Below are 18,168 nucleotides of genomic sequence, written 5' to 3'. Positions count from 1 at the left end.
AATTTCATAAAATGGAATCATTAGGAACATTGAAAGTATTATATAAAATATATTTTATAAGAAATTTATTGTATGATATTTTGCACTCTGTTTTTTAACAATAACCAAATTAAAAAATATGTATCTCATGCAGTGTGAACTGTGTTCTATAGATAAATTAATCAATAAGAACAATAAATATAAAACATCAAATTCAACTAATTAGACTGTACTATTGTTTCTTAGTATCAATCAACGATCAGCACATATAAATAAATGTTTGTATAGTTCTATATATTAAATTAATCCTCATACACTCGACTAACAAATGCCTTCATTCTTGTGTATTTTTGCAGCTCCATCTATAATTTTATTAAGTGTATGATTTTGCCAATCGAGGGAAATGTTATCTAGATGATTATCAAAATCAACAAGATTTTTGTACATCTCTGCTGTTAATAAGAAATATAGGAAATTTCTGTTGATTACTCCTTCATCATATGATACGCTAAAAGCATAAAAGAAGGAATTTCATATTTATGCAAACAGTAAGTTAATTAAAAGTTGCCAAACATTTACTCACTCCACTACATCTTTGAGCTTCCATTTACCATCAACATATTGTGATACTCTTAAAGGACTCAAGCTCATACCAAGTGTTATTTCCTTATTGTCTACCTAATAAAACAAAGAAAAAAATAATTGAATGATCTTCAACACGTTTCAATACCATGATATTTACCACAACAAGCAAGCCATTCCCATAATTTTCCACTATTTTATCTGCAATTCTGTGGGCTGGTTTATCTGTACTATATGGAAAAAATAACACTAATTAACAACACTGATAAAAAAAGTAAAATTTAAACATTGTGGAAAATATATTCAATGAATAATCATTAAAATACCTCAGATCATTTATAGTTTCATTTGCAAGATAATAACCAGCAATTATTAGACCTTTACTTGTAGCATATTGATCCACCTGAAAGCAATATTTACATTATCAACAATACATGTATTTTATAAATTCTTCCCTACATTATAAACTCAGTTTCAGCAATATGAATCTATTTTCTTAACATTATATTTGGTCAAATTAAGAAATAATAAAGTACAATAGTGATAATAAATACTGTTTAATAACGATCTATTAATAATTTACTTTTTAAAAGATATTTCTTACTACATGTACATTTATTTTATAAAATATGACAAATTATTAGCAGACATAAATATATGATTAGTATAAAAAATGTTTCTTCTATCTTATAGTTGCCTTTCATAAACAGGTCATGTCCAAATGTTTTATTTATGTAAATATAATATTTACCATTGTTAAAGCGACTTCTGCCATAGGCGAGACATGAAGACAGATGTGAAACAGAGGAATCGCATCCTCGATTCGTAATTCTGTAGATTCTGCATCGCTTTTACTCTTTTGTTTTGCCAACAATAAACCATTTATAGCACAATGAGGATATTTAGTTGCGTGCAATATAATTTTAGAGTACGCACGACTGGAAAACACAATATCTGCCATATTGGCATGAATAAATGGTATATAGTTGTACGTATTACAGATGGTCAAGGAATTACTGTGCTCCGATTGGCTGTCAAGTACGAGTTAAACGGTGCTGTCCGCATTGTCAAAGGCAAAGAGAGGCAATAGCGAGTGAGCAAGACAGCACGACATAAGCGCAACCGTATGCAAAACGAATCACACCGACGAGTAATGTAGCTTCTCCCACTTTACCATGCTTATAGTCTGTCTTTTCGTGTATTAATATGGTTGTGCTTTATCCTACTCAACTTGTCGCAATACCATTTATAAACACATACATTCGAAACATATCTCAATGTATGTTGTGCATCGTTCACAAATTTTTTGGCAAATTTGGTTGATAATTCTATGAAAAGAAAAGTACAAGTCGAATATCGCGCCACGTGTTTCGTATGGAGCATTAGGCGAACGAATGAGCGAAAAGAATGAGACACACGCATGGTAAAGCGAGACAAGCTATATTACTCGTCGGTGTGATTTGTTTTGCATGGCATGCTGATGTCATGCTATCTCTTACACACTCGCTATTTCCTCTCTTTTCTTTGATTATGAGGACGGCACTGTTTAGCTGTGAATTATCAGCCAACCAGAGCGAAGCAGTTTCTTATCCTTCCCTACGAAGAATAACCCGGCTGCGCCCAATCAGAGTCTTGTCAATAAGGATTATTGTATATATACACTGTACCTACACATATAAGCACATACATGTATATAAATTCAGCAACTACGTTATTGATTAATACAAATTGATTAAGAAATTAACCATATGTAAAAAATATGATAAAAAATTATAATTGTCTTTATAAAATGTTTAATAGCATAGCGATATATATATATATGTATATATACTATAATTGTAAAATCTTTTGTATACATAAATGTAGATAAGAAGCGGCAACGTCGCAGTTTTATACGTTAACCAATCAAGAGAAGTTCATCACTATTGAACCAACCAATCGAAGACTACGGCGGATGTAGTGTGTGCACACCGGATATGACGGCATATAGTGGGGATAAGTCTTCTAGAAGATTTACTTCGCGTTTTCGTTCTCTTCGTTGCCGAACGCCATAGTGAGCAGATCGTTTTGTAAAGTGGTCGGGGAAGAGTCAAGCTCGTTACTTGCGAGAAACTTGCACTCTTTGTACGCAGTCCTAAAGACGGATATTCAGTCATTTCTGAACGGAGAATGGCAGGAGCAGATTCGCCGAGTGTAAAACAAGAGCAGCAGAATGCATCTGCAGAAAATAGTAATGATAATCCACGAGAACGTAATCCACCGGGTGGCGGAAATCGAGGACCGCGTGGTCGGAAAGGCGGAACACGTTTTTCAGGTGGACGCGGCGGTGGAATGGGTGGAGGAAATAGAAATAACGATGGACCGGTAAGAATTTTTCACAATATTTATATATATAAAGTAAAGAGTTTCCGGTGTCGTTTGTTCTTGTCCGCCATGTTTGCTTTGATATGATGCGTAATACTTCTAGGTTTAGAGCTTCATTTTTGGTCTCGCCTTTTATTTTGCATAAGTGAAACACTAGCTTTCGTTTTGTAACATAACTATTTTCATTTAATTATATACACGTCATTAGAATGAACATTAATTACCGATAGCATTTCTAGATATATTGTTTTTTTTATAAATTATTAGCAATATTTATATCTAAATTATGTGACCTAATATTTTAGGAATAAATGCAGAATGTTGTGGAAGTTTCTTCAAATGTTTAATTTAAAATTAATTTTTTGATTCGTATAAGATATTATCAAGCATATTTTAAATATCAAAATATGCATACATTTCATCATTTTAAACTAGATGGTAATTTTTTTAACTTGAGTCGGATTTTGTGAATATTGTTTCATTTTATTAGAAATCGTATAATTTTTGCTGTATTATAAATTGTTACCAAAGCGCATCGATTATTCGTATAATGGCTACAAAATGGCGCACAAGAGAAGCAAAATGGCCGGCAGGACTATTGAAGAACACGTGGAATTCAAACTTGAAATTTATTATTCAATGCTATTTTTAATGCGTATACAAATTTTATTTATCTGAAACTTCAAGTTCAACTTATAAAAATTTGGTCAAATTATCAGATTTATATAGAGTTAGTATTTCTTTATATATTTGTCCACGAATTAGTAATACTTGAATTAAAATATGAGCGCCTGGATTTTATAAGTCATTACTCCTTTTAAATGGAATTTCTTACGAATTTTTATTGCTACAGATTTCGTGAAATAAACATTTTACATCTCATAGATACCGTAATTTCCAATCCACTTCTACTTGAAGGTATTCCAGCTTCTGGCTAGATATACAATCTAATAGGGATTACTTCAATATATTTTTGTTTTAATAATGCAAGAAAAATGCTTCTCTTCGTAGCCACAATGTAGTCACAATTTCTTAGGCTTTGATTTTTTTGTAAGAATGTGAGAATTTGCTTTTACCAGTTACAAGTTAAAAAAACTGATATTTAACGATTGATATTTTCTAACAGAATATTCTTTAATCTGTAATATTTAGAAAGTATTTTAAGAATAATTAATAGAAGGTTTTATAGTTTTTGAAGATCAAATTAAAAAATATATTTTTTTTTTCAGATGAAGATGAGCGATTCTATGGATGGAGGTATGGATAACACAATGTCTGAAGGAATGGGTGGAGGCATGGGCGGAGGAATGGGTATGGGACGAGGTGGTGGAATGCGCGGTGGACGAGGAGGACGAGGAGGTGGTGATAGAAACATGGGAAATCGTTCACAAGATGTAAGCAATGTTTCGCTGTACCTTGTACTTAAATATTGTTTAACATGTTTAGCATTAAAAATCTTCAAATATAAGTCTTTTTACCTTGAAGTACTATAGTTTCATTGATTTCTACATTAGGATCGTTTAATGGAGCGCATTATGTCGATCAGTGGACCTACACACGAGTTACCACCACAGGAGACAACAGAGAAAAAATTCAGCGGCCGTAATCGTTTGTATATTGGAAATTTGACGAATGATGTCACTGAAGAAGAAATTCAGCAAATGTTTCAACAATATGGAGAAATATCTGAACTCTTTGTGAACAAAGAGAAAAATTTTGCGTTTCTTAGAATGGTAATTTGAATTCGAATATTTCTACTTTTTTATCTACATATAATATGATTATAACAATTACCGTTTGATAAAGAATGATAATAATTTTTGGCTGCATATAGATTTAATATGACAAATTATTTTGAAATTTAGGTATTAAAATCTATCTTAATTTGTTGTTCATACCATCTTCTAATTTGTAGGATTACAGGGTGAATGCTGAAAAAGCAAAACATGAATTAGATGGTACAATGCGTAAAGGACGTGCACTTAAAGTACGTTTTGCGCCACATTCGTCCACAATTAAAGTTAAGAATCTGACTCCTTGGATTTCAAATGAGTTACTTGACAGAGCTTTTAGTGTCTTTGGTGAAATCGAGCGTGCAATAGTTATTGTCGATGATAGGGGAAAATCAACTGGTGAAGGAATTGTAGAGTTTTGTAGAAAACCATCCGCTCAACTTGCTCTACGAAAGTGTACTGAAGGATGTTACTTTCTAACTGCGTAAGTTTCTATTATGACTATAAGTATTAAAAATAATCCCCATCGCCACGCTTGTTAGATGTATTCAATAATCAGCAAGTGCCTTTTATTATAACTTGGGGAAAAGAAAAGCAATTCCTGATGGAAGCATGATTCAATTGTTTGTATTGTGTGCCGAAGACGGAATACAAGTTAAAATCAAAAAGATCATAATTCATATGATATTTCTGCAAGATAAAAAGAATGTATTTGTTACAGTTCTTTACGACCAGTCGTCGTTGAACCATTTGAACAACAAGATGACGTTGACGGTTTCCCTGATAAAAATTTGCCACGGAAGAATCCAGAATTTTTTAAGGCTCGAGATATTGGTCCAAGGTTCGCACAATTGGGAAGTTTTGAACATGAATATGGAACAAGATGGAAACAGCTTCATGAACTTTATAAGCAGAAGGAAGAAGCACTGAAAAGAGAAATGGCAATGGAAGAAGAAAAATTGGAAGCTCAAATGGAGTTCGCGCGTTACGAACATGAAACAGAATTATTAAGGGAACGTATGTACTGTGACTTATTCATATAGTGGTATATACAATTTTTTAAGTAATTTATTGTTTTTTTTAAAATGAATTTTTTTTTTTTGTAGAGCTACGCATGCGGGAAGCGGATCGTGAAAGGCAAAAGAGAGAATGGGAAATGAAAGAAAGACAAGCTGAAGAACAAAGAACGCGCGAGGAAGAATTAAGAAGACGGCAGCAGGAAGAGATGGCTATACGTATCAGGAGACAAGAAGAAGAGTTACATAGGCGTCAACAAGAAAATAATTTATTTATGCAGGTAACTAAGTTCTGTATTCCTTGTTATCTGGAGGATTTATAGTTCCATAAATTGTCAGTATTAAATACTGTGTCGTGTTTTTTATTGTATGAGGATAAATGTATTTATTATTCAAGTTCATTTTATTTTAAATATCATGAGTATTACTCGATGCAATTACGCTTCTTTTGTTCAGTGCTTAGTTTCAATTCATAAATCTAATTGGTATAGAAGCTTCATTAAAATGATATTTGTACTGTCCTTAAAAGCTACATATTTTGTTTTAATTAACTTCACAACTGTATTGCAAATGTTTTTTTTAATAATGCTAATTATTATTAATACTATTTTAGGAGCAAGCAATGAGAACTGGTGGCGGAGGTGGTGGCATGGGAGGAAAGAACTACGATTCCGTTAGTAATAGTGATCGCGATGGATATGGTCAACCTGATGGTAAGTTTTCACATCATTTCAGCTGTCATAAAATATTTATCATTTTAATTAACGTGTACTACAACGGTGTGTGGAATTCCAAAAAAGTTCAGAATTTATAAATGCTGTCAAATTTTGAAGATGAGAATGATTCTCGTACTTAAGTTTATATAATTGATATAATACATAATATTCTAATCTTCTACTTCTACTTTTTTTGGAAAAAAGACATTAAATCGATCAAGACTCTGCACGACTCAGAGCTGCAGATGATTTTACAAATGTTCATCCGGTAGACATCCTGCACATACGTAGTCGTACATGGTTAAATTGCATGTCTACACTGGTCACTATCTAATTTTGAAACTATCTCTCATTTTGTTATTTTAATTTCATGTTTTCGGTTTTTCGCATGTCTTCAAAAATTATGACCATGTATGTTAGCAGAATTATGTCAAGAGCGAATATCAATACGTTCGTCGCTACGTCAGCCATATCTGGCTGACGGGTACACTTCTGTGGAGACGCCCCGCCATCCAAATATGGTTAACGCTCTTTTTTTGTTCAAGTTAAATTTTACAAATAATTTATGAAAATCCTATTTATAACACAAGAATTTAATGGAATAAGCTCTGCCTAATATAAAATATACAAAATAAAAATATTAGAAATTTATTATACATTAATTTATATTTAATATATAAACTATAACGTTACATTACGCGTTCCGACTATAGGGTTTAGGCCGGGTAAGAAACGTGGCCGATTCACGCTAGGTGGCGAACGTATTATATGAAACGACAGGCATTCAGGTTTATGCAATGACCCCATCTTGATTTTCGGGAAAAATTCGTTGCCCGTTCTAATCCGACATTTTCGGGATATCGATCAACTCTAATATGCTATATGTTTTGTGCTTTTGTAGTTTTTTTTTATCATATACCATTTCATTAGTTACTGTTCCATTCCTTACAGTAATTTCTGATCATGTGTTGCACTTCATTACAGGTGGAAGCGGCATGCCAGTGGTAATGTATCCCTTTCTATTATTATTTCACTTAACTTTATTTCTCTCACGACAGTACAGTTACTTATTCTTTTCCAAAAGATCAAATTTATTTTTTTTCATTTATATATATGTATCTCTATGCGATGGTAATCCAAAACCATTAAGTCTATATACGGAAACTATTAGAAGAGTTGGACTGTGTTCTTGCATGATAAAGGAGCCATTATTGTTAATGAAAAATTCTCTGGAAAAAATACGCGAAATGACTTCGTTACAAGTCTTCCCATGAAAGCATGCCTTCCAAAACAACAGAGTTCTAATGTCTGCAACAATGCCATTTAATTCCATTAAATATTGAATTTCATGTGTATATTTTATGCAAATAACTTTGTTTTAATTAATTGGCTTTAACATCTGGAGGAGTCAATGGGCATATATTGAAGCTTCCTATTTAACCAATTACTTTCTTTTTTTTATTACTTTTTGATGTGGATTCACATCGACATTATCACGTTCCATTTTACCTGAATAGAAATGTAGGAGGTATTTTTGACACAGATAAGGTATTTCTGCATTGAATATAAATATTTTTCACTCATTTCAATGATACTAATGTTACCGTTATTTTTCATCCACGATTGTATTGCTTTTGCTTTCACTTAAATGAAGGCAAATACCTCTGTGATATCAGCTTTCATTTTTCTTCGAACCTACTTGAAACAACCATGAAGCGATGATTGATTTAAGTTCATCAAGATTGCTTTAATGTAGTGTTGGAGATATATCGATATGCGAGATATCTTCATGAATGTCTAAGAGTCTCTGAGAGAATATCAGGGAAAGTTAGTCCACTATTATGGTCTTCTTGGAAGTCGAATAATTATATGCAAGTGATGGAGGTATACTACCGAAAATTAAAAACAATTAATTGATCTGCGTTGTATAAACTCATATTACAACACAGAATCGTAGGGAATTTACAAATTTTATAATGACTTAATACACTGAAAACTGCATAGGTAGGTTAATTTAATTTAATCGATCGATCCGCTATCTACTTGAATTGTTTTTCTAGGAATATCGCAAATGAAAGACAATTATCTCTTTGAAGAGAACTTTTAAAAATTGTATATACCGTTTTACATGTTACTAATTTAAAAATGCTTCCAATCTCTTTGGTCGTAGAACAAATTTTTATTATGGAGCATGTATTTTAAGTATACATGAAAGTGAATATTTAAAATTCTTTTAATGCGTAGTATGGTCTTCGATAATCGATTACTCCCTAAGCGACGAAATATATTTAAACATGTTATTCTCTAGGTTATTCTCTGTGCATTTTTAGATGCTACAATTCTAACTAAAACTATATTAATACTTTGCCACATTGGTCTCTCCATATGCTTGCAGACAAGAGGCTCTGTACTCTATTTTCTCTAGCTGAGTTAAGGATTAGGTGTGTTAATTACTATGGAACTAATGTACGTATTTCTATGAAAAATTTATAATTTTCATAAATGGTTCAGCTTAGTATTTCCAACTTTCATCAATAATTACGTAATTCTAGTTCCATAGTAACAATTTTATAATTATTGACCAAGAAATGCCCAACAATACCAAATACTATTCAACCATAATCAGCTCTGTTCAGAAAATATTTCTACTATATTTGAGAATGCAGTTTTTTCAGATAATACAATTTATCTACAAATAAAATAATAGTTTCTGAATAGAGCAATATGTAATTCATATAGATAAGCAAGTGATTTTTCTTTTATAGTGAGATATCTGGGGGATGTTCTTAACATTACTTTTGTGACAGATGTTTCTTTACATACTATTTCGCAGTTCATCATCTACACATTTATAGAAATACATATACAATTCTGTGGAATAAGTATTTTGTAGAGCTTGCTTAGAGTCCTTGATCACGCCTCTTTGCTGCTGCCGCCATCGATACTTAATCTACAGACATGTATGAAATTCCATTTATGCTTACTCCATAGTTATATAAGTTACAAATACGTCTAGTCTGAAATATGTTTCTATACATAAAACGAAACTACTATTCCTGTAGGGTTTTATGAACGTATTAAGCATGTATAAGCTACGGTAATGAAATAATGAAGAAGTCATTAAATTGCTTCAATATGCACGATATATACAAAATAGTCTTCCACATCTAAAATTCTTATCAATAACAATATCTACACAACCTACTACCTGCTCGGGAACTAAAATGCTGGAACAAAATAACATAGAACAATATGTTGTTCATTTACTTTAGGTGAGAGTGCATTTTTAGAATTGTCTATGAATTATAATTCTGAAGTTACAACTGATTAAACAACTCCTGAAGTTTAACCAGAATGGTTTCCGAAAGAATGAAACTGTTTTAAGAAGGGAAATGCGAGCAATATTTTGCGTATCAAGACTGATATGCGATTATTATTCTTGTTCTTATAATCTACTCTGACAGGTGGCACTAACATCGATGGTGATTACTGTCGTTGATCGATATGTTGGGCATTTGCTTGGTTGAATAAGGTGAATTAATGTCGGAAAAAACGGCATACATTTGCGACGAAGTTCTAACAAAATATATACATATATATCGTTTGTTTTAGCGCGTGTTTACACGCAATCCATTCTAATGTTGTACAAAACAAAGCAACATCTAACATTGTGTTTTCCCCTTTCTTTTCTATGTGATTTGACGAAAATTGACGATGACCTGTGCTGCTGTCAAACATGGATGGTCGCCCTGAACCGTGAAATGTATTTATGGTACATCAAAAATCTACAAAACACCGTGTGTGTTCACCGTTTAAACGGGAATCCGTGGCATTTTCTTCGATGATTACCGACATACTTTCGACTGTTCTGACTTAAAAACCTACCGCAAACAAAAAACGAACCAAACACAATCAATTTAACCGCGATAACAACGACTACTATTACGTTTGTGGTGATTAGGATCCAAAGTCTTTCATGGATGCTTATAACACTATGGATCGTGGTAGTCGAGGGGGTTATAATGACGATCGTGCTCAGATAATGGATTTGATGGATATGAGGGTTGATATGGGTAATATGGGAGGTGGTCGTGGAGGCGGTGGTGGTAGTGGACGTTGGCAAGGTGGAAATGATAGAAATCGTCAGGACGATTATCCTAACAAGAGGAGACGTTACTAAAACAAAGAAATTGTTACAGTATTATGTACCTCTTTACATTTTTTTTCCTTGAATCGGTCGAGATTGAAATGATATTTTCCGAGATAGTTCGCATTGTATTCTTCAATCATTTCTCCACAAGTTTTACTGTAGATTGTCTCTGAACATTTTTGATAACTATCATCGGGTGGGGATGCATCAACAAGGATACATGAGTATGGACAAAAACTGATACGTGGATATATGGCGGTTAAGCGATTTTTATATATTTCGTATTAGATCTGATGTGAATATCGCGAATCGTTTTCGGACAAAGAGACTGCTGTGTTTTTATACAGTTTTTAAGTTCTCAGAATATTAATGAACTTAGTAAAACTCACGAGCGAAACGAAGTGCAAGAGAAAAATGTCTTATTCTAGTGATTTGTAGACCTAACTGGATAAGTTTGATACGCTGACGAATTCTTTGGGTTTTTTGGTAAAACCTCATTGGAAGGACGCGAAACTGAAAGTTCACACTAAGGTACTGACAAAGTTTACCATTAACATGACTACATATAGATTCCCAATTACGCCCTTCTATTAAGTGTATTGCGAAGTATTAAATCTGGTTCGTACAGCTTTTTTAATATCATAGAAACAGTTTTTCTCTAAAAATATAGAGACACCATAAGCAAGGAAAAAAGAAAAAAAACTTAGTTTACAGTGCAATACTGTAGACCCTACCATGATAGAATAATACCGTAATATGTAGAAGCGATGCATATTCTTTGTGTCAATTAGTATTTTAAACAAAAACAAAATCACAGGGAAGAGTATTTTATTTTACGAAAGAATGTGTGTAAATATTCAAAACGACGTAATATATTAGATTTTGTCATTTATTGTATTGTCATACTGTCGTTATTCATAGTTTATCAATTAATTTGGTTCGTTACTTTTCCCAAGGTGAAAGTAATATACTCTGAAGTGTAGTACCTTTTGCTTTGTACGAATCCGTGGACACATTAGTCTATAAGTGAGTGCGTTAATCCAGACCGAGACCAACAGCAGTCGTTGAATATAGCCGACCTTTCTATAAGATGAGAAGTTACACGGGTCCGCCCTGCATTAAGGCAATTTTAGCTGCCGCAGTATCGATATTCGTACATACGTGTTTCTAAGCTTAATTAATGGTGTTAACTTCACCATGCAAAAAATGAGATATATACATATATATCCCGTCTCCTCATTACTTCAATCTTCATAAAAAGTTATTATGTTAGAATAAGTCGTACATCAACAGAGTAAATTTACAATTGTGCTACTCGAAACTTTGTGAAGTAACTTCATTGACAAAGAGTAATTTTATGAATAAAGGTCTACATACCATCTAAACGTAGGAATTTATTTAATTATTGATTTTCATAATCATTGGAGCATTGAAAACATAAGGGTGCTTAGTACATACGAAAATTTCAGTGCTTTCAATATAGATTATACCCATTTCAGACAGTTCCATATACTTTTTCTAGAAGTATATTTACTAATTTTCTGAAATTATTGCAAAGAAAGAAATTCTTTTTCAGATTTAAGAGGATTACGTATCAGAGATATAAATCATTTGTATGTCCACTTTTACGGAAAAGTGACACCTGCTAATTGTACAAGGCAACTTCGGTTGTTTATCTCGTCAACTAATTGGTATTAAGATATATTTCGTATAGCGTTCACACTATTTTCCTTCTATAGTTTAGAGTGTAATCATATTTTAGGTGACGTACTTTCATGGGGGACTATAGATTGAAAATAGTGTAAAGAGACTGTTATATCATTTATTTCAATGTGTTGGGGAACGTTGAATATATACCAACGAAATGGTATTGCTGGCGTTTATATTTTCAATCACTGATTGAAAACTGATTTAATTCAGCTGTACTACATTGCGTGGGTATAAACTACATGAAAGTATTCACCTAACATACTAAGACATTATTATACTGGGTTAATAGTTCCTTGAAGCTTGCTTGTACTAATGTTAGAAACTTTACTCTGAATATCAAAAATTTAACATCATTAAGTGCTTTTAAATAGATTCTATATTTGTTGAATCTAAATCAGTACTTTTTATCTCTGTGCGTGCTCGATGGAGTCCCAACACGCTATTACTGAATTAAGAAAAACTATATCGTAATAGTTTTTGAAAATTTTCGAGGACAATTTGCGGATACGTCATGTATGTGCATGCATTTTTTTGCGAAAAAAATGTTCGTGTTCTCTCTCGAAGAAAACAACTGTTCGAGTACACACACTTGCCCACAATGGCACGAAATAATGCACAGTATAAACTGAAATGAACATTTCTTAATCAAGAGTCTTTTAACGGAGGAGAGACAGCAATGACAAGATAGGCTTACTTACTTGAAACTACTAGTCAATGAATCTACTGGTATGAGGTGAGTAGATAATGTAAAAATGTTATTATGCGTAATTGTATTTTAATATTCGGGTGGGAACGTTGAAATAAGCATATGGCAAAGCTTACAAAAAGTTATTACTTATGATATTCATAATTTAAATTATGAACAGAATGTACAACGACAACATTTTTAAAGTCTCCTGAATGCACATTATTAAACTCTCGTTATCGTTTCTAATTTAAATGCTATAGATAACAGATCCTTAATTTAAAAATTGTATAATTTGTAATCTTTGCCACTATATTTAAATTTATCTCTGATGGTTGCAAAACTCCAAAACTATTAAGAGCAATTGAAGGAGTTAAATTCCATAAATGGTTTATTTCGTCATCTGGATTCAATATAATTGACTGTACTCTGAACCTTAATATCTCTGCATCATTATGCAAAACCCAATCGTTTTATAATACAAATCTGTAAAAAAAGAAAAACTTAATACTTGTGTGCAAATTTACCAGCCTAGACTGTATTTTTTTACCTATGACAACCAAAATGTATTTACGTACCAATTTTAGCAAATGGTTGTCTAGGTTCGCTATTTGAAATCTAGGCTGCTGTACCTAATTACCATTTGAACAAAAAACCTTTAGAATTGTTTATGAGAGTATTATTTACTGTTTGGGTGGTAAACATATGTGGGATATCTGAATTTTCTCAACATTGTTAGACACATGAAAATTGGTTGAAATTACTGCAATATATTTCTAATGAATTGAACTGTCTTAGTATGTAACATTTAAAATTTAATAGGTAGGAGAGCTCGACGTTTATAATTTACGTTTCATCCAGCTCCAACATCATATTCATTTTATGAATAACATCTATTTTTCGTTCTAAAATCAACTTGTGCAAATATTTGGTCTCTCAATAATTATCTTATATTTAATATAGAAATCTAGTCTCAGCGATACAATTTTTCTTCTGCATCAGTGCTAGAATTTTGTTACATTTACAGTAATTGTTTACTTCTTAAACGTTTCATATAACATTGCCATTTATTAAAGAGGAATTGATACTCTGGTCACTCTGATCACTCATGCAGGTTTTACTTACCAAACAATGTATCCGTTGTATTTTATACGGAACAAATACATTAATTTGTCAATTTTTTGATTGAATCAACGGATCAGCATCATGTTGTTATGTGAAATACTCATTTCATTTTTTGTCTTTGCAGATGTTTGTAGCTGTTGCTGGTTGAAGATATGTGCAAGGAATATTGGAAACTAAAGTGGTAAGTGTTAAATGAATTATTTCATAAAATATATGAAATGTAGAGTTTCTTCCCCGTAAACTGTAGATGATTTTACTATTGTTTATTTAATGTTGTGCTGACATTTATATTGATTTAAATTTTAAAATTAACAACAATATTATTCCTATTATACAAATTGAAGAAAACTTAGTAGAATGTTACCTCTTCGTTACAACAGGCAATTGTAAGCACTTTCCATAGTTATGTACGATTCATATTGAAGTTTACTTATTTTGATTTTGCAATTGTTGTGTTTAAATGTTTCTTCTGATAAATGTAACAAAGAAATAAACATTTTATCAAAACAACTTGCAGCGGAGAGTTGTTTGTAATAGAAGAGTTACATGTTCTGCATTTTCCATAATACTAATATTCATTTACAGTATTGAAGTTCTACAACCTATAGGATACAAGATATTACTTTATGAAGTGGATCTCTATGTTTGAAATTTAAAACTATGTAATAAGGTAAATTTTATTTTTGTTTTTCTTATCTATTGAGTTTTTATTGAATATTGAGGTTTCTAAAAATTGTACCATTGGAAAATCAGTTAATTTCAGAATTACCCGTTAAGTCATATTATATTATCAAATACTTAAGAAAATTCCAAAAATCGTAAGTGGAATCATTTATACATGGATCGCAAACGAGATCTATTTTGCATAATTGAAATAGAAAATTCTTCTATGATAACTACAAAGTTTATCGTGGCACCTAAAATAAAAATAATCTATTACAGTAATAAAATTTCAATTTTACTTTTCTATTGAACAAAAAATTTAAGGACAATTTACTGAAGGATTATATTTCTTCAGAATTCTTGGCAGCATACTCGATCTTTTTTTTAGTCTGAAGATTAATTGTATATTGCATGTCAAATTTTAATAATGCTTAAATAATAGAATTGTAGAAATGGTTGATTTAACAGGTAACAATCTAAAATAAAAAATTAGACGTCAAAAATTCTGTATTCTATGTCTCAGTAATCAATTTTTACTAAGATTTAATTTTGTGATGATAATAATGGCTAACCTGACACAAATATCAATGATTTTCTCAACGTGTTCTGACAATTGTACACTCAAAATATTCTCTTCCTCAATATTTGTATACAATAACAAATTTATTTCCTTTGTTTTCAGTAGGAAGAAACAAAGTGAATCGAATTTTGAAAACTAGGGATGTTTTCATAAAAGCTTGAGATGAATATGGATATTTGATTTGGAAGTACAAAATACAATTACGAAGTACAATTACTCTTAATAGTATACGAAGACCACCAATGTAATTTACTTACGGTAATATATGTTTGACGATACTTAAAAAATACAGTAAAATAAATATTTCATATACAAGTGATGAATATCTTTCGGGGCTGAGTATTATATGACGAAGCTTCAATAATTCCAACGTGTACATTTTTGACTGAAATAAATGAAAACTTGAATATATATATTAAATTTTCTAAATTATTCTTTTAATAATAAGGTTTTATATTTTTCAGAATTAAGATTACGGAATGGGAATCTTGTTACGTTAAAACTACATTTTGTAGATCATAAATTGTAACTAGGATCTTCCTCTTTTACATAAATGCTTCTGCAACCGGAGATGACTGTTGATAGACATTTTTGCAAATATCCCATTTATTTTCTCTAAAAATGTTATGTAAGTAATTCTTAACCTGACTGTCCAAATTCAGAATAAGTAATATTAAAAGAATATTGTCATATGTATATTAACTTTTTTCAACAACGATTTCCACGTTGTGTGAATAATAATTATGTGTTTTATAACACCATCATTTCTTTAAAATACGTTCAACTGAACGTGAAAATGTAACCCATAAATTAATTAATTCTTTATGATGATTATTTGGCTAGAGTCCTGAACAAAAAAGATGACAATTTTATGTTCTTAAACATACTGATATTTAAAACTGTAATACACTGAGCGTAATATAAATTAAATTTTACGAAAAAATAATATATTTTTATTTTTTTACAGTGTCATGGTGCCAATAAATATCAAGCATGGAGTTGAAGTGCTGAGAATTCTACCACTGTGCCACCAATGCGTTATAGAGTTTAATTGTCATTATTTTTTATACTTAAAAGCACATCTGCGTCTATTCCAATTATAAAATAAAATTTTACAGTTCTTATATAAACGTTCATTTTTATAATATCTTGATACGAAACTCTCCTATTATATAAAAATTTCATTTGAGTTTTCTATTAGGTAATAATATATCTAATACAATGATTAGATAATAAGACATTTGGATACCAGAATATTGTAAAAATAAATGTTCGGATGAGAAAGTAATAAATTGGTCCAGTATTATTTATGAAAACATTAAGTACAATATAGTAAATTACTGTGTACTGCTACTATATATTTCAAATAAGAAATTACTAAAAAAACGTAGTTAAATGAGTTTAATTAATTCAATTACATTAAATTATGATGATTACATACAATTGGAAATAGTTAACAAGTTCTATCATTTATTTATGACGTATATGCGTAGAATTTATTAAATAAAGCATTTTCGTTACGTAAGTTACATCGTGTACACTAAATTCCCTGCGAAGTACATTACTAAATGAGATTTTGAAACAATTTTTTTCACAAAAATGCAATATCCGAGACTGCAATCCTATTTTGAATTCTTGAAATTTAAATCTTAAGAGGTCGATTTTGTTGTTAAATCTGTGATATAAACAAACTAAAGTTTTATTATTAATAAATTAAAATTTTGATTTCTACAATATGAAATTAGTTATTATATTACTTAGTAATAAAATAATACGAGAATTAACATTTACCAAGATAAAAAAGATCTTTGTTATCATGGTATATATATTATCGTTCAACGCAACGTTTTGTTTCACATTGATTACATTTAAATACATTCAATTATTGCATAACGATTAACAACATGTGCGATATACTTTCCTTTTCATTGAACGTTACCATTAGTGATGGAATGTAAAATGATTCGAATAGTACTGAATAAATAATGAAAAAATGCAGAAATTTTGAAAATTGTAACAGTTTAAGAACATTACAAATTTTCAAGACTTTTTACTCGAATGGAAGAATATGAAATTCTTTTGTTTTTAAGTACAATTTAAAAAATCTTTACTCCAAAAGTAAAGTATTTACCTTAAAAAAATTTGTGGACTGTAATAGTGACATTTCCAAAAATTGCTTTTAAAGAACGAAATTGTTATAGTTTCCATCACTGATAACAGTTATCAATCATAAGAGAGAAATTGTTAAGGGTACTTCTCGATTATACTATCTAAAAAGTGAATTTTATTATTTCTTATTTAAGACTGAATACGACATGATAAAGAAACTTGTTGGGGTCTATTATACTAAAACTTTGCATTATAAAAACTTTTGGTTAATAGCTATTGCCTTATCCATTATTATCATTAAGAAATATAATTCGATGCAGACTAATATATTCTTAGAATAGTTGAAAATGTTCATCACAAAAATGATCCACCCTAAAGAAAGTTTAAATTTTGGAGGAATGCGGTGAAGATTCATCCTAAAAAGAGAATTTAACAGCAGTTATTCTGCACTTCGTGTTAAGTGAGTCATCTAAAATTTGCATCTTTAATGTGTCCGTTGTTTTTAATGACAAGAACAAATGCACAACAAAAAATACTTGACTGAGAGAATTAATAATCTTGAGAAAAAAATCTCTGTACCACGATAACATCTCCTTGAGTCAAACATTTTTATCCTTATATATTTCATCGCAACATTACAAACAATAGAGATGTTCTAGATGAAAATCATAAGTGACTCACCGTATATATTCTATGTAGATTTATAGCTTAATAACACCCAAAAACTTTCCTTACCATATATCATGTGTAGTATTC

The 18,168-nt window shown here is 30.9% G+C and overlaps 2 protein-coding genes across 6 annotated transcripts; one reads left to right on the top strand and one right to left on the bottom strand.

Moving 5' to 3' along the window:
- Positions 1 to 50: 50 nt before the first annotated feature.
- On the bottom strand, positions 51 to 1,584 carry Emc8-9 (ER membrane protein complex subunit 8/9). The gene is made up of 5 exons (XM_078185800.1): positions 1,313 to 1,584; positions 888 to 964; positions 722 to 791; positions 563 to 657; positions 51 to 487 (listed from the first exon to the last, which is right to left on the bottom strand). Exons 1-5 carry the CDS (start codon positions 1,520 to 1,522, stop codon positions 301 to 303), a joined length of 639 nt encoding a protein of 212 aa, XP_078041926.1. The 5' UTR covers positions 1,523 to 1,584; the 3' UTR covers positions 51 to 300.
- Positions 1,585 to 2,584: 1,000 nt separating this feature from the next.
- On the top strand, positions 2,585 to 16,433 carry LOC144472374 (protein no-on-transient A). Of its 5 annotated transcripts, none has more exons than XM_078185399.1 (14): positions 2,585 to 2,925; positions 4,155 to 4,319; positions 4,440 to 4,658; positions 4,841 to 5,142; positions 5,380 to 5,675; positions 5,765 to 5,955; positions 6,288 to 6,387; positions 7,375 to 7,394; positions 10,352 to 12,983; positions 14,185 to 14,241; positions 14,646 to 14,730; positions 15,409 to 15,561; positions 15,768 to 15,931; positions 16,271 to 16,433. In XM_078185399.1, the coding sequence occupies exons 1-9, from the start codon at positions 2,731 to 2,733 to the stop codon at positions 10,568 to 10,570; spliced, it is 1,707 nt and encodes a 568-aa protein (XP_078041525.1). In that variant the 5' UTR covers positions 2,585 to 2,730; the 3' UTR covers positions 10,571 to 12,983; positions 14,185 to 14,241; positions 14,646 to 14,730; positions 15,409 to 15,561; positions 15,768 to 15,931; positions 16,271 to 16,433. The 5 variants fall into 5 exon arrangements, with proteins under 5 accessions (XP_078041525.1, XP_078041524.1, XP_078041528.1 ...); XM_078185398.1 differs by having other exon boundaries at positions 15,406 to 15,561; XM_078185402.1 differs by lacking the exon at positions 10,352 to 12,983 and having other exon boundaries at positions 2,586 to 2,925.
- The last annotated feature ends 1,735 nt before the right edge of the window (positions 16,434 to 18,168 follow it).

The sequence above is a fragment of the Augochlora pura genome, chromosome 7 (genome assembly GCF_028453695.1).
Source record: "Augochlora pura isolate Apur16 chromosome 7, APUR_v2.2.1, whole genome shotgun sequence".
Taxonomy (NCBI): Eukaryota; Metazoa; Arthropoda; class Insecta; order Hymenoptera; family Halictidae; genus Augochlora; species Augochlora pura.
Note: the sequence above shows the minus strand (reverse complement) of the source record. Positions and strands in the feature narration are given on the sequence as shown.